The 26,547-nt window shown below is 46.9% G+C and overlaps 2 protein-coding genes across 3 annotated transcripts in view; one reads left to right on the top strand and one right to left on the bottom strand.

Annotated features, from left to right (window-relative positions):
• DAGLB (diacylglycerol lipase beta) overlaps window positions 1-4,523 on the top strand; it is a 30,591-nt gene extending 26,068 nt beyond the window's left edge. For both annotated transcript variants that reach the window (XM_079945363.1, XM_079945362.1), the window contains 2 exons: window positions 295-536; window positions 636-4,523. In XM_079945363.1, coding sequence (XP_079801489.1) covers window positions 295-536; window positions 636-834 — 441 coding nt within the window. In that variant the 3' untranslated portion in view covers window positions 835-4,523. The remainder of the gene's footprint in view (window positions 1-294; window positions 537-635) is intronic.
• On the bottom strand, window positions 3,392-25,296 carry RAC1 (Rac family small GTPase 1). Its single transcript, XM_079945370.1, has 7 exons — window positions 25,026-25,296; window positions 15,500-15,571; window positions 12,598-12,715; window positions 6,829-6,891; window positions 5,929-6,088; window positions 3,800-5,734; window positions 3,392-3,494 (listed from the first exon to the last, which is right to left on the bottom strand). Exons 1-6 carry the CDS (start codon window positions 25,058-25,060, stop codon window positions 5,604-5,606), a joined length of 579 nt encoding a protein of 192 aa, XP_079801496.1. The 5' UTR covers window positions 25,061-25,296; the 3' UTR covers window positions 3,392-3,494; window positions 3,800-5,603.
• Window positions 25,297-26,547: the final 1,251 nt, after the last annotated feature.

Raw genomic sequence — 26,547 nt, 5'->3', positions numbered from 1 at the left:
GTAAAACTGGTTTACAGAATTGCCTAAAAAGAATTAAGGGTAATTTTTCCTCAAAATCTGCCTGAATTTGGTTTTTAAATATTGCTTCAAGTGTGATGGCGTCACTGCCCCAGAGAAACCTGAGTTTGGGCCCCTGACCTCCACACTCCTAAGGTCCATGTTGAAAAACAAAGCAGCCAGGCTTCTAAGTGCTGTGGGGTTGCTGCCACTAGCTCACGGGTCGCAGGAGGTCTCCGGGGACCGTGAAAGCCTCACGGAGTCACACGCATGCCGTCTTCTCGGTCTCGCCCTCAGTACAAGATCCTGCTGCGCGCGTGCTGGTACGAGCTGTTTGGAGGGCACCCCGAGGACCTGCCGACGGAGCTGGATGGGGGCGACCTGACGCAGCCTCTCCTCGGGGAGCGGAGCCTGCTGGCGCACGGGTCCCCAGCCTACAGCTTCTCCAGCGACTCCCCGCTCGAGTCCCCCACCAAGTACCCCCCTCTCTACCCTCCCGGCAGGATCATCCACCTGGAGGAAGTGGGCACTTCAGGGAGGTGAGTGCGGCGGGCCTGACGCGGTCAGTCACCCACCAGCGGTGAAGGGAGACTCACGGGGGTGAGACTTGAAGAGATGCTCGGCTTTTCCTCTTTCAGGTTTTCCTGCTATCCTGCTGCTCGGTATAGTGTGAAATGGTCACACGAATCGGAATTCAGCAAAATACTCATCGGCCCAAAGATGCTAACAGACCACATGCCCGACATCCTGATGAGAGCCCTGGACAGCGTGGTGTCCGACAGGGCCGCTTGTGTTTCCTGTCCGACCCAGGGAGGCTCCAGTGTGGAGGTCGCGTAACCAGGGCAACTGGGAGCTGCTCGGGCCGTGGACATCTGAGTGATTCCCATGATGCCAATGATCGGATTTCAGTGGTCTCCTAAATGACTGAGTAATTTGAGAAATACTTCTGACTACAATATTCACACTATCAGGAGCCAGGAGAGCACTGAGGTGACGGCCCCCCCGAGACTGAGTGGGTGTCACGCCCTTTTCTGTAGGCCTGCCGATTCCCGGGAGTCCCACAGCCAGGTTTAAGGCCCTAACGATCTGTAGGCGCCCGCCCCTCAGGCCACCTTTTCAGGGACAGGGTCCTGCCTTACGAGTTGGCACACAGGTGTGCAGTGTATTCTGCAAACTGGACTTTCCCGCCTGCACAAACTCAGTATCAGTTGCGAGGGTGCAGACTGGGGTCTGTCATGGGTGGCACTAAGTGAGGGTCAGCCCTGAGCTCCGACTGGGAATCGGACGAAAGCAGGTCGGGGAGGCGAGCAGAGACTGCAGCTCCTGGCCTCCGGGTGCCCTGTGCCCTGCTCACGCTGCTTGCTTCACCAGCCTCAGGGTGATGGCCCAGTTCTCGTGGGGTATTCGCAGATGTCGGCCAGTGGATTCAGAGTGAGTTAAAAAAAAAAGCACTTACGTATCATGAGTGCCTGCACAGCCGTGAACTCTCCCAGTGGGTGTGTCTGGGAAGGTCTATTTTACTGGGTAGTTTTACAACAGTCCTGTTTTAAACATCTTTTTTCTGTCCACTGTAAACAACAAAATGGAGTCTTAGGTTTTCCTGGAGCTCTGGCTAAAGACTGAAGGTTGCCCAGGCGTCTGACTGCACTCCACCCCCGATCCAAACCCTGTAAGATGAGAGTAATGGGATTCCTTTAGAAAGCATAGACCCACAAGGACGGGGGGAAGAAGAGACAGGAACAATGAGATGGCCAGAGGTAAGCGGACTCCTGGGTGAAGTGGGGAAGGAAAGACAAGAATAAATCCACTCTACAAACCAGATGCCCCAGGTACCTCGGACCCGGGCATGAAGCAGACAGCGGGGGACCAGCCGGAGTGACGGCTGGAAGAAATCTGGCTCCTCGCTTGCTTCAGGGTAGAGGGGGCGCTGGACACCAGCGCAGTAGAACAACTCCTCCCACTTGGCCCCCATAACCTTTAAGAAGGTGCTCCAAGGAAATCAGACCTCTAGGGATACCCGCCCCCTCAGGGCCTAATAGCTGTCACAGCCATACCACCTTAGTTTTTGAAAACCCACAAAGGTCTCTGACTGAAATGCTGCGGTAACATCCAACTGCTACAAGTTTCGTTTCTAAACATAATTCCTGTACGTTCCTAGCGGCAGGAAGCAAAGCGATCCCAGCACCTTGAACCACACCGCCCTGGCGTGACCCACCTACGTGCTCAGTGTCCGGTCTGCTTTTTAGTTTTCAGTGTTCAAGCACGAGCCAGGGATTGCCAGACACTTGGGGAACAAAGGACCAAAAGAAACAGACACGGGAGAAGCTACATACAGCTTAGGAACAGAAGGAGTGCTGCAACCACAAAACTGATCCACGAGGCTGAAAAATAGTATTTAGGGAAAAAAGAGCTCCTGGACATGAAAAGTATAAGAAATGAAATCAAAAGCAGCTGGGAAGGGGATACCTGAATAATAGGAGACAAGCTTCCAGACGAACAAGCCCACCAAGCACAGGGTACGGGAGACAAAGATCCACCCAGGACACGAAGACGCAGGGCAGACCCCGTAAGACGTGGAGATAAACGTACCGCCCCCTGCAGTGCAAACAGCCAAGACGACGGGGAGATCTGCCTTCAAGAAGCCGAAGAGAAGTTATTTCCAGCCTGGAATTTCAGACCCAGCCAAAAAGTATCAGGTTCGAATGAAGTTATTTTCAAAGATACAAGTGCTCAAAAACATAGGTGACCCACATACTTCTCAGGAAACTCTTGGAGAATCTGTCCATCAAGGTGAGAAAGTAAATTAGAAAACAAGGAGTTAAGATGTAGAAAATAAAAGATCAACACGTAAGAGAAGTGGTGGTCAGAGGGCTCTGTGCCTTTAGGGAAATGAAAACTGGTGAAACACATGCTACATCCGAATGTCCTGAGAGATTCAGACAACAGATGGAAAAGTCAGTTAAGTTAATCAAATACACAGAAAACAAAGCAAATAAACTAGTACTCCAGAAGAAACCAAAGTTGTGCAGGAAAGGCAGATTCTGTTACTACATGGCTCAGCCCTGAGCGTTTACGTGGCAGTGGTAATGCAGACACTGAATATCAGCGCCAACCCAAACGACTGTACTGAAGGGGTGGGGAAGGTGTGTTGAGGCTGGGGTCACGGCTGGTTAGGAGCTACTGCATCCCCACCGGGGAGGGGACGTCGTCAGTGGTGGCTGGAACTGAAACTCCAGCGGAGCACCCAGCTCAGCCTGAGCCCCGGGGAGGGGAGGGGCTGACAGCTCAATCGGTCACCAATGGCCAGTGACTGAACTGAAGCCTCCAGAAAATTCGAAGGGACCTGGTTTGGACAGCTTCCGGGTTGGGGAACACATGGAGATGTGGGGAGAGCCGTGCACCCAGGGAAGCGCCCAGCCCTTCCTCCATACCTTGCCCTCTACATCTCTTCCGTCTGGCTGTTCCCGAGTTACATCCTTTTATGATAAACCAGTCATCTGGTAAGTAAAAGAGAAAAAAGCAAGCACATGCTTTAGACATGTGAAGACAAGTACGAAGAATTTACCTAAGAGAACTCAAATGGGTGCCTCTGGGGAGGGTGCGAAGGGGGAAGACTGCTGTTTTTGTAGCAAATCTTTAGATTTGGTCTTAAAACTGCATTGTTTATCTTTGGTTTAAAAAAAAAACTCTTCCAAGCAATAAAAAAGAGGATTTAAAAAACTGCTTCTAACATGAACTGTTGATAGTATAAGTTTAGGCTCCAGAAAGGATCTTGAAGTCATATCGTCAGTCTCCACCTTACCAGGCTGCCAGTTCGGGTTCCAACATGTGCATCTTCAGCCCAGAGCTCTGGTCCGACATGCTGACACACGTCCCCGCGTGGACATCACATGAGTCTCACCAACATTCGCCAGGTCTCAAACCGAACGTCACTCAACGCCCCCTCTTTGTTTGCTGGCTCCTCCGTCTTCTCCCCGTAGAGAGACTGCTCCCTGTCCCCCCACCACGAAAACATGCATTGGAAATGAACATCCAACGACCCAGGGTTTTACAGGGAGGCAAACAAACACATACCCCAGCAGGTGGTTCCCCAAGCTCTCAAGAACTCCAGTATTACCAATCATGATTCAAGGATTTATTAAGTCATACATGCAAAACATACTGCTAATCGCATTAGCAAAAGATCAATGTAAAAACACTCCACAATTCTGCAACTGTCAATTTAAAAAATTTTGTTCTAGTGGTTGAAAGGTCCAAGCTCGTATTCTTGCCAGTGGGTAAGTTGTACAGAACTTCGTTAGCACGAGCACGGGGTTGACAGAACCTCACAGACCCCAAGGAACATCGTTAGGGCAAGGACAGGAAGCGTGTGCACGCTGTGAGGCAAGAGGCGGTCAGTGTTGTTAGTCCAGGTGCAGTGTCGGTGATCTGGCAGGGTTTACAGTTTAAGAATATCTAAGTATTTTAAAAACTGTAAAGCTGCAACATAGGATTTTTACACCTAGTTACTAGAAAACCAAGGAAAGCACTTACTAGCTTTGGATAAGGTAACATGAAAACAGGAATGCACTTTTACTAATCTACAAAAAAAATTTTCTAATGCATATTCAGACGATTTTATAATACAAGGAGGCATATTGCTCATTAAGAAGGGGTTCTATAAGAAAAGCACTTACTAAGTTAGCAACTATGAGAATGATGAGGTCAAAGATGGATTAAATGCCCAATTTCAGGAGGGATGGGCACGTTTAAGGAAAAGCTTAAGAAAACACTTACTGATAATACGGGCCTTTCTTCATCATCTACTGCATTTGACAGAAATTAACCTTTTAAAACGTTTACCCGTGACACTTTTAATAGTTTATTACGTATACAATGTAGTGTAAATTAATCTCCATATTTTGTTAAAATACTGTTTTCATCCTCTGATCACAAGTGTTCCACACACTCCACCCAGTGCACCCGCGGCCAGAGCAGAATGCTTCATCGGAGGGAACACGGCGGTAAAAGCTCTGTTCAAAATCTCACCAAAGCTAATACACTAATTTGTTTTAAAAATCTCACTACGAAATCAAAACGATTGATCCAAAGAGCTGAGCTGTTACACTCGTTCATTATGATGTACAGTACAGTGTTAGGTAGCGAACATGGGCTGGTAAATCAGGATGCATTAAATGGCAACGTTTCAGGAAGGAGGCTGTACTGCTCTTCGCGTCTGAAACTCATTAGCGAGCGTCTGCATCTCCTGCCTCAGAAGCTAGTCTCTTCCAGACAAAGGTCTTTGAACAGTTTAGTGCTTAGTGTTCTTAGCCCAACAATGCAACTTAGTTCACAAGGTATTTTGGCAACTCTTAATCTGAGCAAGAATAGGGGCTTTGAGAAATAAGGCTTTAAGGAAGCTTGTCATCTTAGGGCTAAACTTGTGAAAGTTTGAACTCTTACACCTTAAACAAACAAAACCTAGAAATTACTGATTGGTTCAAAACGGTTTTATGGAAAAACTAATCTGTAACAAAAACTTGGCATTGAGTGCGAAGGCTCCACCGTTTGAGCAAAGCGTACAAAGGGTCCTGGGGGACGGGGACAGGCGGGAGGGGCCCGGACATTCACAACAGCAGGCATTTTCTCTTCCTCTTCTTGACGGGGGGCGGGCAGAGAACCGCCCGGATAGCTTCATCAAACACCGTCTTAAGACCTCGCTGCGTGAGCGCCGAGCACTCCAGGTATTTGACGGCACCTGTGGGAAACACAGCCTCACCCTCAGATCAGAACGGGGGCGCCCCCCACCCTGACACGGCACCGAGGGCCCTGCTCTGCAGGGTCCCAAAAGGCAAGCCAGACCCCGAGTCCACTCCCCCAGGCGGGACTGCAGCCTCCATCACGAAAATAAAAACGTGGGCAAAGCAGACATGACAATGGGGGGTTCCATACCGATCTCCTTGGCCATGGCCAAGCCCTGCGGGTAGGTGATGGGTGTCAGCTTCTTCTCCTTCAGTTTCTCAATCGTGTCTTTATCATCCCTCAGATCAAGTTTCGTCCCCACCAGGATGATAGGAGTGTTGGGACAGTGGTGTCGCACTTCAGGGTACCACTAGGCACCAGCAGAGGAGGCAGTCAGCCTCTCCTTCGGAACCGCCCTCGCCTGAACTGTATCCACACAGGTGCCCAACTGCATCAACCACCCACTTGGTCACCGCGTCCCCTTGCCTAGCTCACACCCTCCAGAACCACCGACTGGCTGCGGTGTGTGCCTAGCCAGCCTGGAGCCCAGGACTCACGCCCCTACTGACAGCTATACTTGTCCGTGAGAGAGGAGAGAGGAAGGACAACCCCCCCACCCCCCCACCCAACTACTTTGTTTTTGGTAAAACAGGCCAGGTTCTTAGGTCATCTCAAAATCCCTTACGTATTCAAGGATGAGAATAAAACTATCTGGACCCAGGTCTCAGCTCTGCCGCCATTACCCCCACCAGACACGTCCCCGATCCCAACTGAAGGGCCTCTCACCCGTCATTTTCACTACGTTCATGAAAGATGCCAGAGTAGAAAGTATGGTCATTATTTTTATTAGACCGACTCCGAAGTGCTTCATTATTTTAACCAGGAACACGGCACTTCTGAATCAGACCTTGAGACTTTAGAACTCTGCATACTCAAGTCATGTACCTAAAAAACTGATGACTTATGTAAAAAATTACCTAAGTAGTAGAATTACTAAAATCAACTTAAATAACTGAAAGTTTCTATCAGTAAATGGTATTTTATTTTTTAATGTTTCTTCCTGAGAGTGACATTATGTAACAAAATATTTTCCTAAAAAATCCCACTTACCTTTGCACGAACATTTTCAAATGATGCAGGACTCACAAGAGAAAAGCAAATCAAGAATACATCCTATAAAAAGAAAACAGGGAGGTGTTTAGAAAATGGTCTTACAGTGAGGAATGCACTTTGCTTCCTGAGTGCTGCTGGGAGGGAAGCATGGGGCCAGGGCATACGCCTTCTCCCCGACACGCCTGCAGTGTAGTCAGACGCTCCCAGACCAGAACCAGCATGTGAAGCACCAGTTACCAGTGAGAAGGGGAGTGGAGTACGAAATATGCTGTAAGTTACTCGAGGCTACAGAGAGACATCAAATTCAGACCCCTGGGAGGCCTCTTTTCCATCCTTCCCAGCTCCCACTGGGAACTAACTTGATGCTCTGTTACTACACGGGGACAAGAACGAGTGGCAGGTACTATGGCAATATTTCTATAAAACTTGGTTTCAGTCCGTCAAAAGCAGATTCAAATTAAAAACTGTTATCTTCAAATGGTATGCTTTTCATTACGCTCCCATCAGAATCTTAAGTACAAACATTTTTAGATGGTCACTGGGTTCCAATTAAACTGCTTCTTAAAGAACTGCCGTCAGAGTCCCAGGCATAAAGCCGGGTCTCAAGAATTCGCTAAACAGGCACGTCCCTCTGGGAGGGAGGATGATCTGGTATGTAAGGGGCGCCTTGCCAGCTGTCAGAGCTTCTCAGACCCAAGGAGGGCCTCCGGAAAGCTTGCACCGTGTTGTGTAAAAAGTGAAATTTGGGACTTCCCTGGCAGTCCAGTGGTTACGACTCTGCGCTTCCACTGCAGGGGGGGAAAGGTCGGGTCCCTGGTCCAGGGAACGAAGATCCCGCGTGCCACGAGGCGTGGCCAAAAAAGAAAAAGTGAAATTTAAATATTTACCCATGTTAAAAAATGCCTACGAGTTTCTAAAATGCTAGATTTATGAAACACTTTCCTGGAAAAAGGCAATTAGGCTACTCTGTGAAATGCACACAATTCCCAAGTTCCTTGCGATCATCCAGCTGCTATCTTGTACCTGAAAGGGAAGAAACATCCCACACAACAGCTTTTCGTAAACGACACTGAAAATGCTAGCACATGCGCAAGCTCGTCCAAGAATCACCACAGCATCTCGGCACCTGGGCTGATCACAACATCTCAAAGCAGGGGTGGGTTAGCTCACCAGCGTCGCGCAGCCTCGCCCGACAGGCCCTGCACCGGACACCAAAGCGGGAGGAAGGAGGGCCCGCAGTGTGGTTAGTCCCGCTCCCGCCAAGCACTCGGGCCACGTGAGCTGCAAGGTAGAGCCTCCGCACTCCTTCCCCAACCAGCCTGGACAGGGGCCCTTGCACGACAGTCCCTCCTGTCCCCTGGGAGGGGGAGGAAAGCAGTTCACACACTGCTCTGATTCAAGCCAGTAGGTAAACTATCAGGCAAAACCCCAACCTTGAGTGCGTTAAATATAAAACACTCAAGGAACGTGAGGCTCAATAGGAAATCCTAGGAAAACTAAGTGAAACGAGAGAACAGATAAAGCTTGAAACTGAAGTCGATTGAAAGTTTTACATACGGCAATCGGCTTGTCTTTGCCCCTGGAGGGTATATCCTTACCATACGTTTCTCCAACCTAGTAATGCATGAGAACTTTGTTTGAGTTTAGTAAAAAGCGAGAAGAAAAATCAATATAACCAGTTACCTATTCTTCATCTGAATTTTGTCTCAACCCTCCCAAGGGATCTAAAAGCAGATGATGATCTAGCGGGTCTATAACGCCAGGCGCTGCTGAATCGCTCCATCACTCTGTGAAGGTCAGAGACGGTGGAGACCGAGGCGCGCTTCAACCTGTGGTGGCACAGGGAGGTTCCCTCCCCAGCATGAAGCCCATGGCTTCTGCTCAGCAAGGACATGCCAGAGGGGTGTCCCACCCTCAGCGAGGGCGTCCATCAGCAACGACACACCTCTTAAAGCTCTCCGGCCAAGTTCTCAGACAGGAGCCCAGCTGGAGCCAACAGGAGGCGTGGCCGTCTGCACGGCAGGCCTCTCGGCCCAGACGCCGTCCAGCAAGGCGGCCGGGTGTGAGGGCTGTGACCTCACGGGAGTGCGGCTCAAGTGCAGGGACCCGCTCTACTGAAAGGACAGCGCTGCTCCCGCCCCCCGTGTGCATGGAGGGGCCGCCCAGAAGGGACCGCACTTCCAGCATGTACCACTGTGCTTTCAATTCACTCCTCTGTTCCAGTAAGAACTGAAGGCCTGCTCTTCAGCAACAGAGAACCTGGAATTCTAGAATCGACAGAAAGACAGGCGAGACAACTATTTTAATTTCATCTCACTCAAGCTTCTCCGATTTACAATTTAAAGCGAATGTTAAAGTCTCTCTAACTATCCTGATTTGATCTATGGGCTATTTTTGAAGCCTGGTCCTCCGGAGACCTTGAAGTGATGCCAAAGCTTCATTGTGATACAGGGACTCATGGGGATTGGCCACAAAAACTCAGCTTCAAAATACCCTTTAACCACATCTGTTCTACCCTTTTGCATCTTTCAGAACATCTTTCTGATGGAGAAGAACATGCTTTCCGTCCCACATTAACGTGACACCGTCTGCCTGTTCCTTCCTCTTCCTTCTGCCCCCAGCCCAAACTCGGCTTGAAGAAAACGCCTCTAGCGCTTCTGACGACTAACCTTCAGGCGTCCAGTCCCTCCCACCTCTGCTCTCCGACCTGACGCGCTGTCCTTCTGTCCTCAGCCCTCCTCACAGGGTCACTCTCGTGTCCTGGAGCGGCGTCATTCCTCCTGAGCTGCTGTCTTGGGTCTCAGGCCCATCTCCCCTTTGGTCTGAAGGCTACTCTCCCTCCGTGGCGGCCTGTCCTCCCCACACCAGACGCCCCTGGGCCTCCACCGACCTTGACTCCTGTGCCGCAGCCCCATCTCCCTCACAGGCCCCAAAATGACAGCAGCCCTCGGCGCTCCTGCCCGTCCGCCCGCCTGCCGGCAGAGCCGTCCGCAAATGGACCAGCCTCTCCCAGGAGAATGAGGGGGCTGGACCTCACCGCTCCGAATGATGACCCCGTGCCCACCACCTTTTGGAGAACCAAGTGGAAGCTAATGGTTTAAACAGTTTTAACTCAGCCACACAGAGGATGCCAGGATTAAATGACCACAGGAAATACACGTCTCTTTGTAGGTCACGAAGACCTAGAGAGTGGGGAGACCTTTGTATGAAATCATCCAGCTGGCCCTTCAGGCATGGGTCAGGGCAGTGTCACGGATGAGCCACAGAAACAGCCTGCAAACCAGAGACCGGGCTTCATTTAATACAAAGTTCAGAGGTTTCTCTTTGCCAAGAAGAAATCCAGGTGCCAGCCTGCCACTTCCAGGGTCTGCTCCTCCTGGCAGGACAGCATGGCCCAAGGAAGGAGACCCTCCAGGCCCCAGCGTCTCAGCGCTCGGGGCGGCCCTCAGTAGCCAAGAGAACCCTCTCGTCTCCAAAGGAGCCCAGGCAGGCCCAGCTTTAACTGCTAGTGGGGTGCCCGCCCCTCTTTGCTCCTAAGCTGGCAAGGGGTGGGTTACACACTGCGGTGCAGGTCCACTGCCTTCCCCAGATGGGATGTGAAAAGTTCAAGTCCTGGCCCCGAAAGGACAACACCCACTTGGATTTCAGGCCTCACACACTACAGCCTGATTCAATGTGTCGCTTATCTAGGTGTTCTTCAGCATGCAAAGTGGGGATCTTGCCAAGTCACCTTGCACTTACTGCGAGTGACCGCCTCAAAGGAAGAAGCCGCACCCTGCCCTGGACCCCCCGAGTCACAGCAGATGGTTCTCATTTCTCAGTGGTGACACGCCGCCCTCCCAGATGTATCCAGTTGACTGGGGACTCCTACTCTACCACTCAACGCAGATGCCTTTGAAACCTGGACTCAGCAAGCACCCACTGGGGATGGAACAGTTTCCTAAACTATTCTACTGAAAAATACTGAAGAATTCAAACCATTTGGTGACTATGGGCTGATTTTTTGTGTGTGTGTGTGGTACGCGGGCCTCTCACTGTTGTGGCCCCTCCCGGTGTGGAGCACAGGCTCCGGACGCGCAGGCTCAGCGGCCATGGTTCACGGGCGCAGCCGCTCCGCGGCATGTGGGATCCTCCCGGACCAGGGCACGAACCCGTGTCCCCTGCATTGGCAGGCGGACTCTCAGCCACTGCGCCACCAGGGAAGCCCTATGGGCTGATTTTTAATACATAATCACAGTTAACTTTTACCTGGAGATTAACTGAGAAGCCAGCCAATTCAAGCCTCCCATTTTATGGTTTTGGTCTTTGTTTAGCACTCTTCCCAGAATTCAGCTAAAGGACAATCAGCAAAAATCTACAGCTCAAAGAAACTGTGCCTGGACTTCCCTGGCAGGCCAGTGGTTAGGACTCCACACTTGCAATGCAGGGGGTGCAAGTTCAACCCCTGGTCGGGAACTAAGATCCCACATGCCACGGACCAAAAAAAGAAAGAAAGAAAGAAAGAAACCTGGCAATTCCTCTAGCAGAAAGCAACTGGAAAAGACAATAAGTTTTGCTTGGAAAAAGCCATATTTCAAAAGCAAAAAAAACAAGATTTGGGTAGACTAGAACTAATTACTTCTTTTCACTCACACTCCCCCCCAGAACAAAGTGATAATTAAATCAGTGCAAGGGCGGAGGCCTGTCTTCTCCGGGATGTTTCCCTGACCCAACCCCTCTGGCTGCCCGGCTCGCTGAGAGCGAGTCCTGCATCTTCCTCTCCTCTGGATGCAGCTCGGAACCGAGGGCCTCCCCACATCTACCAGCACAGCTACACAAACACAAGGAGGAGTCCCAACAGCAGCGACATGCCTGGGGCTGTTCTACGTGCTCTACGCGCTACATCTATACTCATCCAGCCCTGCGAGGAACGGGGCAGGCCTAGAGGTGAAGAAACCTGCCCAGTCACAGGGCGAGGAAGGGGAGGGCGGAATTTGAACCCGAGGAATTCGCTCAACTGCCTCTGTGCAAACTGCCCTGGCCAGTTAGTCACTAACCCTCCAAAGCTGTTTTAAAAAGCACTTTTAAAACAAAGAACAGACATGTAACGAGAAGCAAATGATACAAGTAAGACAACTGCTTATTGAGAGAAAAGTGGCTTCTGACCATGTGTCCACCAGCTACGGCTCCATATAATTAGCTCTGGTAGAGACGAGCTGGCAGCTGGTAGGCAAGCAAACCCAATCTAACAATTTTCTGACTGGACACGGTGGACACGTTTTTATAAAGCTAAAACCTCAATCTACATTGAGAAGATTTAGGTACTAAAGCTGCAAAAAATGAACATGTATTTTATAGAAAAACAGCATTAAACCTGTTAGATTAGTTACTAACTTGATCTAAAGAAACCTTAACCTTCACTGCTTAATTTGATTCTGTGGTACAAAACTGTCACAAAGCAAACTCATCTAGAAACTAACTGCTCTTAAAACTATTTAGCCAAAACAAAACAATCAATACCTATTTCAGACGGCTGTCCTAAAACTACACGGAAGAATGTAAAACGCACAGCGCCGTAGTTAATAACTGGTAATGCTCAAAAAATAAAAACAAGCAAAACCGTGGTTTGCATCCAGGCGGATATTCACTATTGAACTAATTTAACGTTATTTGTTATTACTCGATATACCCAAAAGATGGCAATATAAGCAAATCCAGAGGTGATATGAATTAATTAAATAATCAGGAATTGTAAAGGACAAACTAAAAATCAGTCATGCTCCTTACCGTTTGCGGATAGGATAGGGGACGTAATCGGTCATAATCTTCTTGTCCAGCTGTATCCCACAAGCCCAGATTCACCGGTTTTCCATCCACCATAACATTGGCAGAATAGTTGTCGAAGCTGTGGAACAGAGTGAAAATGGTTAGTCTCTAGCCGTGGAGCACAAGGCACAGACCTGGGAGCTGAGTGGTGCCCAGGCTGGGGTCACGGGGGCAGAAAGCTGGGGAGGCCGAGGCAGGCCCAGAGGCGGCCAGGCCAGCAGGTGCCCAGCCCAGCCTGCAGGTGCGAGGCGAGGCTCCCAAGGGCTGAGAAGCAGAGGGAAAACGGGAACTGGAGTGTAAGGGAAACAAAGGCAGCACTTGAGAAAAACACCCGAGAAACAGGAACAAGCTACTAAATTTAACCAAAACAAGTCGCTGTCAGCAGTAAAAACCTGCTTGCCTTTAATGAAGAGAGCATTAAAGTTTTTCTCCCCAGGAAGAAATAAAGTATAAAATTAATCCCTCTTTCAAACCCCACGTGTTGACTTTTCCATGTACACGTGTGAGTCATTCTCAGTTAGGGGGCACACCAGGACGGCTGCGCTGGCAGTGTTTCCAGAACAACACCACCCCCCCAAGATGAGCCTTGGTCATCCACCTTGCGACCAAAGTGCAGGGTAACGCAAAGCAAACTGGATCTGAGAAGCTATGGTGTAACGCTTTCAAAGTGAGTTCACACAGGTATTTAAATTAATTTGAGGCTGCTACACACAAGTTAGTTTATCTATAAGAGGAAGCCTAGAAGGTCTACAGGCTGACAGGGGGAAAATAAGGTTGACATTAAAAAATTACGGCGAGTACCATGAAGTAGCTCATTAAAATCTGGCTTCACAAGGTAAACCAGGGCAAGTGCCAAGCAGAATACAACACATCAGCCTTTAAAATAGAATTCCAGAATTAATTTTTGCATACTTAAGACTAAAACTTAGGATCTTACTACACTGTGACAGCAAAGTCATGGTCTGAGTAAGTTCCATTGTGATTTATAAAAGTTAATGACCAAACCAGCTTTCATAAAGAAAAGGTCTCATATGCTGTATTTCCGCTTCAGTGGGAAGATGACAGATTATTCAATAAACGGTACTGGGACTTTTTTTCTTTTCAACCTGTGAAGAAGAATCAGGTTCCTGCCTCATACCATACCAAAAAATAAACTCTAAATGAATGAAAAATAAAAACTTCAGCTACAAAAATCCTACAGAACATTTTTAATAAGACATTAAACTCAGGGAAAAGGCAGGATGGCATGTTTACATAAAAAAGCAGAAGACACCATAACAAAGTTCAAAGACAAATGAGAGACAGAGGGATAAATATTTCTCATACACACAGTTCCAACAGTAAGAAGAATTTTCAGTGGAAAAACAAGCAAGGGATTTCAAAAGGCAATTCACAGAATATTATATATGGACAGTAAACATTCAAACGATTTTAATCTCACCGGTGACCAGAAATGCAAATGATGAGGTCACTTTTTTTAACTCATGTTAACCACAGTATGTATGAAGGGGGTGTTTCAGTCACAGCTGCTCAAAGTGACAGCCTGTGGGACAGCAACTGTGTAGCATCTATCAAAGCATAAAGTGTCCCTTCCTTTGCTTTGCCACAGTTCCTCTAATTATCTATCACATGTGCACAAAGACACGTGCAATGATATTTAGCCAGCCCTGTCTGCAATGCCAAGTGACCAGTGGTTAAGTCGCTACAGCACTTTAGTCAGTAACAGCTGTTAATGATTTAGCTCTAGCTACACGTGGAGATTAAGAAAGTCCCCACCATAAATTCAGGACAGTGTGATCCCACTTACGTTAAAACACACACAGGACACCGAGACGTGCCTGTTGTGACTGAGGGGGTGAGCACAGTGGGAAGTGAGGCGTTTCCTCTCCACCAGCACCGCAGCCATGAGGACAGAGCTCCCAGCAGCAGGGCGGTGCGTTACGAGGCTCCCTGGTAACCCCACCATCAGAAAAGCACTTTTCCACCCCCGCCCAGTTCTGCTGCCAACAGGGAATAAGCAGCTCAGTAGCTGATTCCGTCCTCCCATCCGTCCCCCCACTCTACACCCCACCACGCACACACACCCTGATTTCAATTCCAAAGCCCAATAACTCAACAGTGACATGTAACCGTTGAATTACTCGCCAGAAAAGGCCAATTAAAACATAATGGAGTATTTTGTTCCAGTTCCTTGACCCTTCACACAAAGAGCCCAGAAAGCCAAACTTATCCGAAACTCTTATATTATCCAGTCTCTGTACTTCACAGTTGGTTTAACTTTCACTTCCCGAATATCTAAAAACCAATTAGGAAAGCTGTGTGCTTCATCACTGTGCAGAAACTTTACGTTAGATTATTTTTTTTTTTTTTTAAAGACACCAATTGTACTTGCACATTTGTTACTTTTTTTTTTAAATTTCTTTTTGGCTGTGTTGGGTCTTCGTTTCTGTGCGAGGGCTTTCTCTAGTTGTGGCAAGCGGGGGCCACTCTTCATCTCGGTGCGCAGGCCTCTCACTATCGCGGCCTCTCTTGTTGCAGAGCACAGGCTCCAGATGCGCAGGCTTAGTAGTTGTGGCTCACGGGCCTAGTTGCTCCACGGCATGTGGGATCTTCCCGGATCAGGGCTCGAACCCGTGTCCCCTGCATTAGCAGGCAGATTCTCAACCACTGCGCCACCAGGGAAGCCCCTGCATTAAGTATTTTTTAAAAGTCCAAATACCTTATAATGAGACCTCAGTGACTGAAAGGAAAATTAATCACATCTGTTTGCATAAGGATTAAGAAAGAGCAGAACAAAGGTCAATAGAATCCAAAGCAACGTATGACAGACAAGTTAATTTCCAGTTTAACTCAGGATACTTACACAGTGGGGATATACTCTCCAGGAAAGGCATTGGTCGTATAACTGATCAGGAGGCAAGTTTTACCTACAGCTCTAAAGAGAGAAAAAAATGGTGTAAGTTGCTTAGTCAACATGAATGCAGTCTTAGATTTCATTATTCGGTGAAAATAACTTATAGAAAAATCAAGAAGTATATACATCAAGTACTTAGCCCTAAAGAGTTTCTATAACCTTTTATTTAACACTACACATAGTTTTATCCTGAAATTTAAAGTAAACAAACTAGAACTACTCAGAAAGGCAGAGTCCAGAGGCTTCACACTCTGCTTTTGCTTTAGGTATTAGCACTAGTAGTCAGGAAATACTTGTTAATAAGCACAAGGTTGAACAGGAACAGTATTTTAAATTGACTGATTGATGGCTGTGTTGGGTCTTCGTTGCTGCGCACGGGCTTTCTCTAGTTGCGGCGAGCGGGGGCTACTCTTCGTTGCAGTGCATGGGCATTTTGGTGACTTCTCTTGTGGCGGAGCACGGGCTCCAGGCGCGTGGACTTCAGTAGTTGTGGCACACGGGCTTAGCTGCTCCGCAGCATGTGGGATCTTCCTAGATCAGGGATCGAACCCGTGTCCCCTGCATTGGCAGGCAGATTCTTAACCACTGCACCACAAGGGATGTCCCCGGGAAAAGTATTTTTAAACTGAAAGTCTCTTCTGTGAAGATCTCTAGAAGGCTTTCATCCAAGAATCTGCAAATCTATCCTCAAATTATTTTGATGAATACTAATATGCAAACATAGCTTTCCTCTCCAGCTTCCATTTTGTTGCTAAGTAATATATTTTGCTGCCTCCGAGTGGCAGCTCAAATCCCACCACCTTCCTAAAGCCTTCCCTCTGGCCATCAGTGACAGCTGTTCTCTAAAGAGAGTGCTTAGTTACCAACCACCACACACAACTGCTCTCACTTTAATTCATCTGCATTCACGTGCCACCTTGCCACATCCTCACATCCACCATAAACTTTTTTTTTTTCCTGGTACGCGGGCCTCTCACTGTTGTGGCCTCTCCCGTTGCAGAGCACAGGCTCCGGATGCGCAGGCTCAGCGGCCATGGCTCACGGGCCCAGCCGCTCTGCGGCATGTGGGATCTTCCCAGACTGGGGCACGAACCCGTGTCCCCTGCATCGGCAGGCGGACTCGCAACCACTAAGCCACCAGGGAAGCCCCACCATAAACTTTTAGAGCAGCTAACACATTACATTCCAGACATATTAATTAATGGCTCAGGGACGCTGGAGTAAACTTCCCAAACAGCTGCAAAGAGGAGAAGTAACAGAGAAGAGTGTAGAAATACTCCCGAGACAGGAGGGCCTCCCGCACAACTGGAAGCAGATACAGGGTGCCAGGGCGGTGATGAAAGTCTCCCAACCACTTGGAAAATTCTTCAGGGGGGTATCACCTAAAAATTAAGACGATCACTGCACCAGTAGCCAACACACATTCTCTAAATTTTACAACATTCACAGGGTGGCTTCAGGGGCTTCTCAGAGTCCCTGGCCTCCCAAGGGCTCACCAAATAAATGCTCCTTACACGGGCCCATCTCCCTGCTGTCCTCTGTTGGCTCACCAAGGTCACGAGATACACTGGAGCTCTGAGTCGTAAGATTTTGTTGTTCAATCTCAACTACTACTATAAATTAGGACTCACAATAAAGAAGTTAAGTGATTTTCTATTTTCCTTGCACTCTTAGCAAAAACCTCTCAACAAGAGCAGATTACATACAGGCCCAGGCAGTCTTGCCAATACTTGTTGCACTCATAACATTATCAAGGCTTAACAAAAGCTGGAACTCCCTCACCCCAAAGACCTCATAGTCAAACATGACATCATCAGGAGCTAGCGTCCAACTCCTAAAGGCTTTCTAAACAGAAATGACTCATTGGCCATACATTTTGTTAAAAGCTTAGAATGTTAAAAAAAAAAAAAAAAACCTGAATGAGTAGGAGTCTGAGATATCTGAAGTCACTGTCCCAGATGTGCGACCCATAGCCAACTCTACCACTTACTGGCTGGAATTGTTTAAGTTTCAACTTCCTTATGCCTCAGTTTTCTCAATTGTAAGATGGATACAAAACTACCAACTCCATCACCAAACTATTGTGAGCATTAATGCAATTTCAATCTATACCAACAAACTGGGTGCTATGCCAGAAGTACACTAGGTGCTAAAGACACTGCAACGCACAAGATCTCATGGAACTTATGCAGTTACTAAACTAAAAAATGAAAAATGCAGTCATTACACAAAATTATAGGTGTGATAAGTGTTACTAAAGATGCTCTGGAGATGGATAGCAAAGGGATCTAACCTAGTCTTGGGGGCAGAGGCGGCAGCAATGTCATTGAGACTGATGAGTGGGGACACAGCAAGGAGGAACATTCTAGGCAAACGCAACAGCACGTGGCGAGACCCAGACTACAAGAAGCCCAGTAAAACTGAAGGACGAAGAAAGAATGGGCAAGTGGCAGAGGGAAATCTGAAGAAGTTGTCCTCTCTTCTCGTTAAGGGCCTGGAACTTGATGCTACTTGGGAAGTAACAGAAGATTTTTGTTGCCGAGAAACCATTAGATTTGCATTTTCAGAAGCAGCCTCTGATGACAGTGTGGAAAGAGGACCAAAGAAGTTGAAACTGGAGGCTGAAAACAAGGAAGCAGCTGCCACTGTGTTCCAGGAACCAGCCCTGGTGGCCTGGACCGTGGAGGGGGTTTCAGGGTGCAGAGAAGTGGGCCACTTCAAGAGCTACCGAGATGTGGGGCAAAACAAGCGTGGCTTGGCCAGGGGCTGGATGTGGTAGCTGAGGAAGAGAGTGGACTCTAAGGCCAGGATAAGTCAATCTCTTTTCAAAATTACAAATGTTGCTGTGTAAAAATGTTAATAGTTATTGCCTCTTAATGTCAAAGATACGAAGCTCTAAAAGTTTTAACTGTTATGTTAAAATATCACAGTTTCACTTCAGAGACCCTGTCCTAAGTCTCTCCTCTATGCATGAGGAACAAAGCCATCACTATAAATACCACCAACTGTGTTTTAAATGCTCCAAAATTTCTTTTCCTGAAACTCCACCTTCAGCTGAGCCTTCATCTTTTGAAAGGTTTAACTGTAAAGGAATTCAAGGTACTGGCATCACCTGATAATAAATGAAATTTTATTACCAATCATCATTTGCTAAAAAGCTGTATTCTATAAGAAAATTAGTAAAGTATAAAATTCTGACTTTTTTAAATAAGTACATGTCCAACCTTTGATTTAAATGTTTACTTAATTTTAAAAAACAGATAAAAAGAAAAGGTTATTTACCTCCCATTAGTGTATTTATTCACCGCTTTTAAACACACTCCACAAATAAATGCTAGAGGCCAAAGTCAACATCGGCTCTAGACAAAGTCACAGCTTTTCCCCACAGAAAGAATAGAAGCAGTTATTTGGTCAGCCTTGACTGATGCTGCTGCATAATTTCTGGAAGTTACTATTTGCTTTGGAATTTCCAATTTTATATATTTAACTATTCGGTTCGGTCTCTTTTTAATCTTTGAAAGATGCTGTAACTCTAGAAAGTGAATGAGTCTACTAGAAGAACATTCACATAAACACATTTTTTTTAATTTAAGAAGTATCTTATTTGTGATAAATAATCGCAACTGTTACTAGTTTTTTTACGGGTTACAAAGTTGACAGTGTAGATAGAAAATATTTATTTAAGTTTTAAGTGACAGTGAGTCATCACACAACATTTTAATCTAACGGCAATTGAGCACATTTTTTTAACCTATGCTTCTGCTCTATCCTGTAGAAATAATCAAGACCAAAGCCAGTAAATTATGTTCCTACTATGTCCTTTATTTTTCCATTAGGAGAACCTCAAGGAAAACTTTTCCTTAAAAAATTTTTGGTGAACTTCAGTGTTACTTCCTGAAACCTATAAGCCAAAACTTAAAAGCACATAAAAATCGATAAATCTGTAAACACTGGCAATTTCCTCACATTAAAAAAGTAAGGGATGGGGCTTCCCTGGTGGTGCAGTGGTTAAGAATGTGCCTGCCAACGCAGGGGACACGGGTTCGAGCCCCGGTGCAGGAAGATCCCACATGCCGCAGAGCAACAAAGCCTGTGAGCCACAACTACTGAGCCCACGTGCCACAACTACTGAAGCCCATGCACCTAGAGACCTTGCTCTGCAACGAGAAGCCACTGCAATGAGAAGCCCTCGCAAGGCAACGAAGAGTAGCCCCCGCTCGCTGCAACCAGAGAAAAGACCACGCGCACAGCAACGAAGACCCAATGCAGCCAAAAATAAAATAAATAAATTTATTTTTTTAAAAAAGTAAGGGATGGACTTCCCTGGCGGTCCAGTGGTTAAGACTCTGTGCTTCCACTGCAGGGAGCATGGGTTCGAGCCCTGATGGGGGAACTAATGAGATGCCACACACCATCCAGAGCAGACAAAAAAAAAAAAAAAAAAAGAAAGAAAAGAAAAAAGTAAGGGATCCAGGCAACTCAAAAAGAAGAAGATTCTGCATTGCCTTAAAAAAAATAAAAAAGATAAATTGATCTTAGTAGGACAGAAAAACCAGATTTCTCCAATGACTATTGTAAACCAAACTAAGGAGCCTGTATTGCTGTCTAAAAGTACCTAGATCTTTTTTTCCCCAGTTTTATTGCGGTATATTTTACATACAGCACTATATAAGTTTAAGGCGTTTAACAATGATTCAACTTATATACATCATGAAATGATTACCACAATAGGTTTAGCGAACATCTATCAGCTCTTAAAGGTACAACATCAAAGAAATAGAAAAAAATTTTTCTCCTTGTGATGAGAACTCTTAGGATTTATTCTCTTAACAACTTTCATCTATAACATACAGCAGTGTTAATTACCTTTATCATGTTGTACATTACATACCTAGTACTTATTTATAACTGGAATTTTGCTCCTTCTGACTCCCTTCTAATTCCCCCTCCCCTAACCCCTAAAAGTACCTAGGATCTTAAGAACAAATTAATAGAATGTAGTGGAATGTTAATTATAAGTATCAAATATACATTTATACTTATTGCATTAATGAAAGACCCTGAATGAAAGTCCTCAATTTATGCCAAGAAATGGGTTTTGGGGACTTCAGTTATATGTTTACTGAAGACACCAGCCCTTCCGTAAATGTATAACTACGCAGAGAGTTAAGTTCAGAAAATGTATGGATTAATAGAGCAATTTAGTGCTACAAAAACACAAAACCCTAACTGAAATTCTGATGTTCTGCCACCAACAGGGGACATTCCAACCAACTTAGAGAAAGCCAGTCATTATCACCATTGGAGGCTTCAAAAAGTTCAGATTCTCAACACTTAGGTTACTAGAACACTCAAGGCTGAAGATGCCACCTACGATAGAGTTCAAATCTGAAGCAGCCGTTACTCCAGACTGTCATTCTAGAACCACCAAGCCTAACCCTGGGGTAGCTGATTATATGGGTCAGCTAAAGATGCAGAGTTCAAAACCAAGAATTTATATCTAACTGTGTGTCACCCCCATTCTCCTTCCAAAATCAGCTTCTGTATCAAATCCTCTTAAACTACTGCCCCCAAATGGGAACACGTTACCATGTGATAAAGCAAATAGAGCAAACTCTTGATTACAGAATCTAAGTGGTGGGCATATGAGTGTTCACTGCACAATTCTTCCAACTTTCCCATGTTTGACATTTTTCACATTAAGATGGTGGAAGAAAAAATCCCATCTGGTGACATGTGGTAACTGCCCTGGTAGCAGGATCCCTGGTAAAACATCTCCTTTCTAGGAAGACTACAATTCTAAGTTAGAGCTACCTGATGATGCAAAGGTGAAAAAGTAGGAAGTACAAAGACATTAACTGACTAATGCAAAAGACAGATTATAAAAGGGTGGCTTTAAGGTTTCTAAAAATGGACTCCTGATATTCCTTCACTGAACCCAACCCCAAACTTTTAGCTGGAATTATCACCTGAAATTAAAACAACAGCAAAAAACACATTACACAGAATTTTACCAACCAAGATCAGATTCAAACACTAAACATAAATTTGGAAGGCAATACAGAAACTTAAACTCATGGAGCACACCATTACTGCTTGTTCAATGGAAGTAGGCAGGAACTGGTGTACATTCCTATCAAGATGACATCATGGAAGGCATTTATCATGCTCAACTAAAAAAATTCCTGGACAGCAATGTCTAAATCAGATACTGGGCTGGAGAGACCACTAACGCCACCTGGAGTGAAATGGGGAACGGGGGCTCAAGTCACTCACCCCCAGCCTCCCAGTCAAGCAAAGCCGAAACAACACACAATTAAAAGTGGCTGTTCAGGACCTCCCTGGCAGTCCAGTGGTTAGGACTCTGCGCTTCCACCCAGAGGGCACGGGTTCGATCCCTGGTTGGGGAAGTTCCACGTGCCACACAGTGCAGCCAAAAATTTAAAATGTGGCTGATCATAAATGTGAGATGCTGTCTTACCTAAGTAAAGCTGAGAGAAAATCGTGGGGCAGAAGTTCCCCAAATTAAAGTGACAAACCCCATGTTCAGGAAGGACTAACAGAATCAGGATCAACAGAAGGATTAACACAATTAAAAAGTATCAAAATTTACCTCACATTTGATACTCAATGCCAACTGAATTGGTGTATAGAAAATAATCCATTAGAAGAATATAGGCTTGGGGACTTCCCTGGTGGCGCAGTGGTTAAGAATCCACCTGCCAATGCAGGGAACATGGGTTCCATCCCTGGTCCAGGAAGATCCCGCATGCCTCGGAGCAGCTAAGCCCGTGTGCCACAACTACTGAGCCCACACTCTAGAGCCCACGAGCCACAACTACTGAGCCCACGTGCTGCAACTACCGAAGGCCGTGCGCCTAGAGCCCGTGCTCCGCAACAAGAGAAGCCACCGCAATGAGAAGCCCGCGCACCGCAACGAAGAGTAGCCCCCGTGCACTGCAACTAGAGAAAGCCCGTGCATGGCAATGAAGATCCAGTGCAGCCAAAAATTAATTAATTAAAAAAAAAAAAACAATGTCAGAGGCAGAAGCTAAGTTCTAAAAAAAGAAGAAGAATATAGGCTAATTGGTGCTAATTATAATACAGTTACGACAGAGCCTTTAACCAGAATATTTTTAAAATAAGGAAGCCTCCAATTTGTGGAACCTCAACCAGTTTGCCTTCCCTGCTTAAACTGCCCCTAACTGCCTGAAATTCCATAACATTAAGCAACTTTCACGCCACAAAATTTAGACCCGCACTTATAGCTGTAACAATTTTTTAATAAAACATTCCCATCAGGAATATAGTTTATTCAGATAAAAGCAGGAAAATACTTTTGATGGAAAAAGTATATATCTAGATTTTTCACTTAAGCCATGTCTGCTACATGTTAGCCCTGATTTAAAGTAATACAGCTCAATTTTTTTTGTAAAGGTACATTTCACTTCTAATGTCAACATCAATGTCAAATACAGTACAAAAAACTGACAAAAAACTCTAGGTCACCGTGTTTTATGCCTAACACTCCTTCCACAGAGCCTAGCAATGCCTCAGAGTAACAGAAACAGCAATAATAATAAAAATACTGGCAGCTGGCACTCAGTAAGCACTCAGTAGGGGCCAGGCACCTGTGAGGCACTTAATAGCCAGCATCTTGTTTAATCTCACAATTTCCCCTTGAGGCACCTCTCTTGGGGGATGAGTGATATGCTCAGGGTTTCCCCGTAAGTGGTGAGGTGGGGATATGAAGGAAGGATCCAGATTCCACAGTAGGCATTCAACAAGTATTTAACTAGATAAACAAGCCAAGCAAACAGTAGAGGTCCACAGTCTGTAAGTATAATTAAGTAAACTGAATATGTCTTCTGTGCATATGTTTTTAAATTTTTCAAATAAGAATATTACATTCTAGGATTAGGTAATGGATTATCAGCAATATGACTTTAAAAAAACTAGTATGTATTACTGATTCCGCATTCTTATTTTTTAAAGGAAATTCAGATAATTTAAAATGTTCCTAAGACAGTGACATATGCTCAGTTAATTCAGTAGCAAAAGGATCAAAACTTCATTTAAATGAATTTAGTGATTTCACTGTTAAACCAATTAACTGAACATTTCCCCCAAATTAAAGCTTTCTTTTAAAGGGTTAAAAAACACAAAACTACTATACATATTCCTAAATAGAAACTTACAATTTTTAATAATATAGACAGAACTATGACGTGTCAATAATCTTTCACATTTGTGAGCCTGACAAATCATACAGAGGGCATCTTTTTAAAACAATCAGTTGTCTGATTGTCCTTCACGGATCTGAATTAGTTATAGAAACAAGTCAAATGTCTAATTTACAATGATCTAAAGAAACCGAGAACTCATAAATTCATCGAGGCATAAAAGCAAACCAGCCCTTATAACAAGTTTAGGGTACAGGGATGCCAGAACTCTTCGTTCGACTTTACAAGACTCCAAATAGGTACCAGTTGCATTCTGACTTTGCTGCAACTGGTAGTAATTCTTGGAGCTTCCTTGTTAATGCTCATGTACTCGAACCATGCTGAGACGCACGATTTTCCTCGGATTACACTGAGATTCTTGTTTCCAGGGGAGGAAAAAACTGCCTAAGACAAGTCTTCCTTTAGGGCCGGGAACCACCACAGACAGTAGTGAAAAGAACTGTTTTGAGTCACAGGGCGGCCCGGCTCAGGGAGGCTGTTCTGCTACATCCCAAACCTAACGCATGAGGCGAAGGCCAGCTTTTTCTTCTTATTTTCTTTTCTTTCTTTCCTTTTTTTTTTTTTAAATGTATGACCACACCACATTCCGAGAAAGGAACCGTCTTAAGCACACCCAGCTCCTCGCAGCTAGAAATCCTAAAAGTTTCCCCACCTTAATAGCAAACAGAGAGTCCCTTAAAAAATCAGAAAAGTGGCTTAAGTACAAGCGGAAGGCACCCCTGGCGAATCAGTTTAGGATCCACCCCCAACCAGCCCGTGCACATATTCCTCCCCCACGACCGAGCTGGGACCGCCGGGACCCACGAAAGGTCTCAATGAAACTCGAGGTTAATGGGAAAATCAAGAGGGGGTCCTTTTTTAAGAAAGGCAACTCCCTAAACCCACCCAAACTACAGGCAAACGAGGGAGGGTGGCGGCCCGGGTCGAGTTCTGCCGGGCGGTCAGCGGGCCGGGGAGAAAGCGGGAGGGTGGAGTTCACTTTCCCTCCGGCCGCCGATCGCCGATCCCCTCCCTCCCCCCACCACCACACACACACCAAAAAATAAAAAAATAAAAAAGCCGGAACCAGGCCCGCGCCGTCCGGTCCCGGGGAGGGTGGCGGCCCACGCCCCCCGCCCCGCGCCCCCCGCCCGGGAGAGGCCCGGCCAGGCCCCAGGCCAGCCCGCGGCGCCCGCCCGCCCGCCAGGCCCCTAGCCCCGGCCCTCGACCCCCGGGGCGGCCCGCGCACTCACCCGTCTCCCACCACCACACACTTGATGGCCTGCATCTGGGCCGCTCTCTGGGCCGCGGCGGCGGCGGCCGGGCACTGAGGCGAAGAGCGGAGAGCTCGGGGCGCGGCGGGCGGGCGGGCGCGCGGCTGCGGGCGGCGGGGCGCGGGGTGCCGGGGCCGCTGTCCACGCCGCCTTGCCCTCCGCCGATGGGAAGCCGGAGCCCAGCAGCAGCCACCACCCAAAGCTGGGGAAAACTGCAGAGAAACAGGAAATGGCCGCTCCACTCACATCCGGCCTCCCCTCCCCCGCCCCGGCGCCTCCGCTCCCAGGCTCCGGGGCGGGGCCGCTCCCGCCCGCGCGACTCCCGGGGTTTCTCTAGGCTTCGGGAACGCTCGGGAGCGCTCGGGAGCGCTCGGGAACGCTCGGGAACGCTCGGCTCCGGACTCCGGGAGCCGGGAGCGGGGCGGGCCGCCAGCCATCTTTGTGCGCTTCGGCCGCGGTCCTGGCCCCGCCCCGCCCGCCCAAGTGGGCCTCGAGGGAGGCCCCGGCTTCCAGGAGCCGGCTCCCCAAGCCCGCGACCAACTGCTGTCGGAGGCCGCCCAAGGGGTGAACATCTGTTCTTTGTGATCCCCATAATTTAGGTGATGACAAGGCCCTTCTAGAAAATTCGCAACCTAGAACTATAAAGAAAAGACCATACATGGTACCATTAATCAGATAACTAATGTTCATTCAGCCAAAAATAGGTTGAACTTTCCTCCTTTGCATATGCATTTTCTAGTTATTCTTAATTATTTTTATTTTTTTAATTATTTATTTTTGGCTGCGTTGGGTCTTCGTTGATGCATGCAGCGAGCGAGCTGCATGTTGCGGCGAGCGGGGGCTACTCTTCGTTGTGGTGCGCTGGCTTCTCATTGCGGTGGCTTCTCTTGTTGCGGAGCACGGGCTCTAGGCACGCAGGCTTCAGCAGTTGTGGCTTACCAACTCTAGAGTGCAGGCTCAGTAGTTGTGGCTCGTGGGCTGTAGAGCACAGGCTCAGTAGTTCTGGCGCACGGGCCTAGTTGCTCTGCGGCATGTGGGATCTTCCCGGACCAGGGCTGGAACCCGTGTCCCCTGCATTGGCAGTCAGATTCTCAACCACTGCGCCACCAGGGAAGTCCCCTTAATTATTTTTAATGCGTTGAGCGTTTACTATGTCCTACTGATTTGCACCAAGTTCTGGAGATAATGTCCTCTTAGCAGACCATTAACGTGAGAATATTTTGGTATATCTCCTCCTAGTTACATCTGTATATATATAATGAACATGTTTTTAAACAAAAGTGGGAAATCATGCTGAATCATTGTTAGAACATTTTTCATGACTGCTTACTTTTCATTCCATTATGCGCATGTGCCTTAATTTAACCAATTTCTCTATTATCAGACAGCCGATATTTCCCTATTTGAGAAAGAATGATGGGATGAACATGTATGTACAAGAATCTTTGTAGCTTTATTTCTTTAGACTGCATTCCCCCAAAATGGAGTTACTGGGTTAAAA

This window comes from Stenella coeruleoalba, assembly GCF_951394435.1.
Source record: "Stenella coeruleoalba genome assembly, chromosome: 15".
NCBI lineage: Eukaryota > Metazoa > Chordata > Mammalia > Artiodactyla > Delphinidae > Stenella > Stenella coeruleoalba.
The sequence above is the reverse complement of the archived record's forward strand: the minus strand, read 5'-3'. Positions and strand labels throughout refer to the sequence as shown.

What these genes read in the sequence shown, in the direction of transcription:
- RAC1 (XM_079945370.1), bottom strand. Translation starts at nt 25,060, where the DNA reads ATGCAGGCCATCAAGTGTGTGGTGGTGGGAGACGG. An exon ending in GGAGAGTATATCCCCACTGT is followed by an intron (nt 12,716 to 15,499) that starts GTAAGTATCCTG and finishes TCTGTTCCACAG; the next exon opens with CTTCGACAACTATTCTGCCA. An exon ending in CCCTATCCTATCCGCAAACG is followed by an intron (nt 6,892 to 12,597) that starts GTAAGGAGCATG and finishes TTCTTTTTATAG; the next exon opens with GATGTATTCTTGATTTGCTT.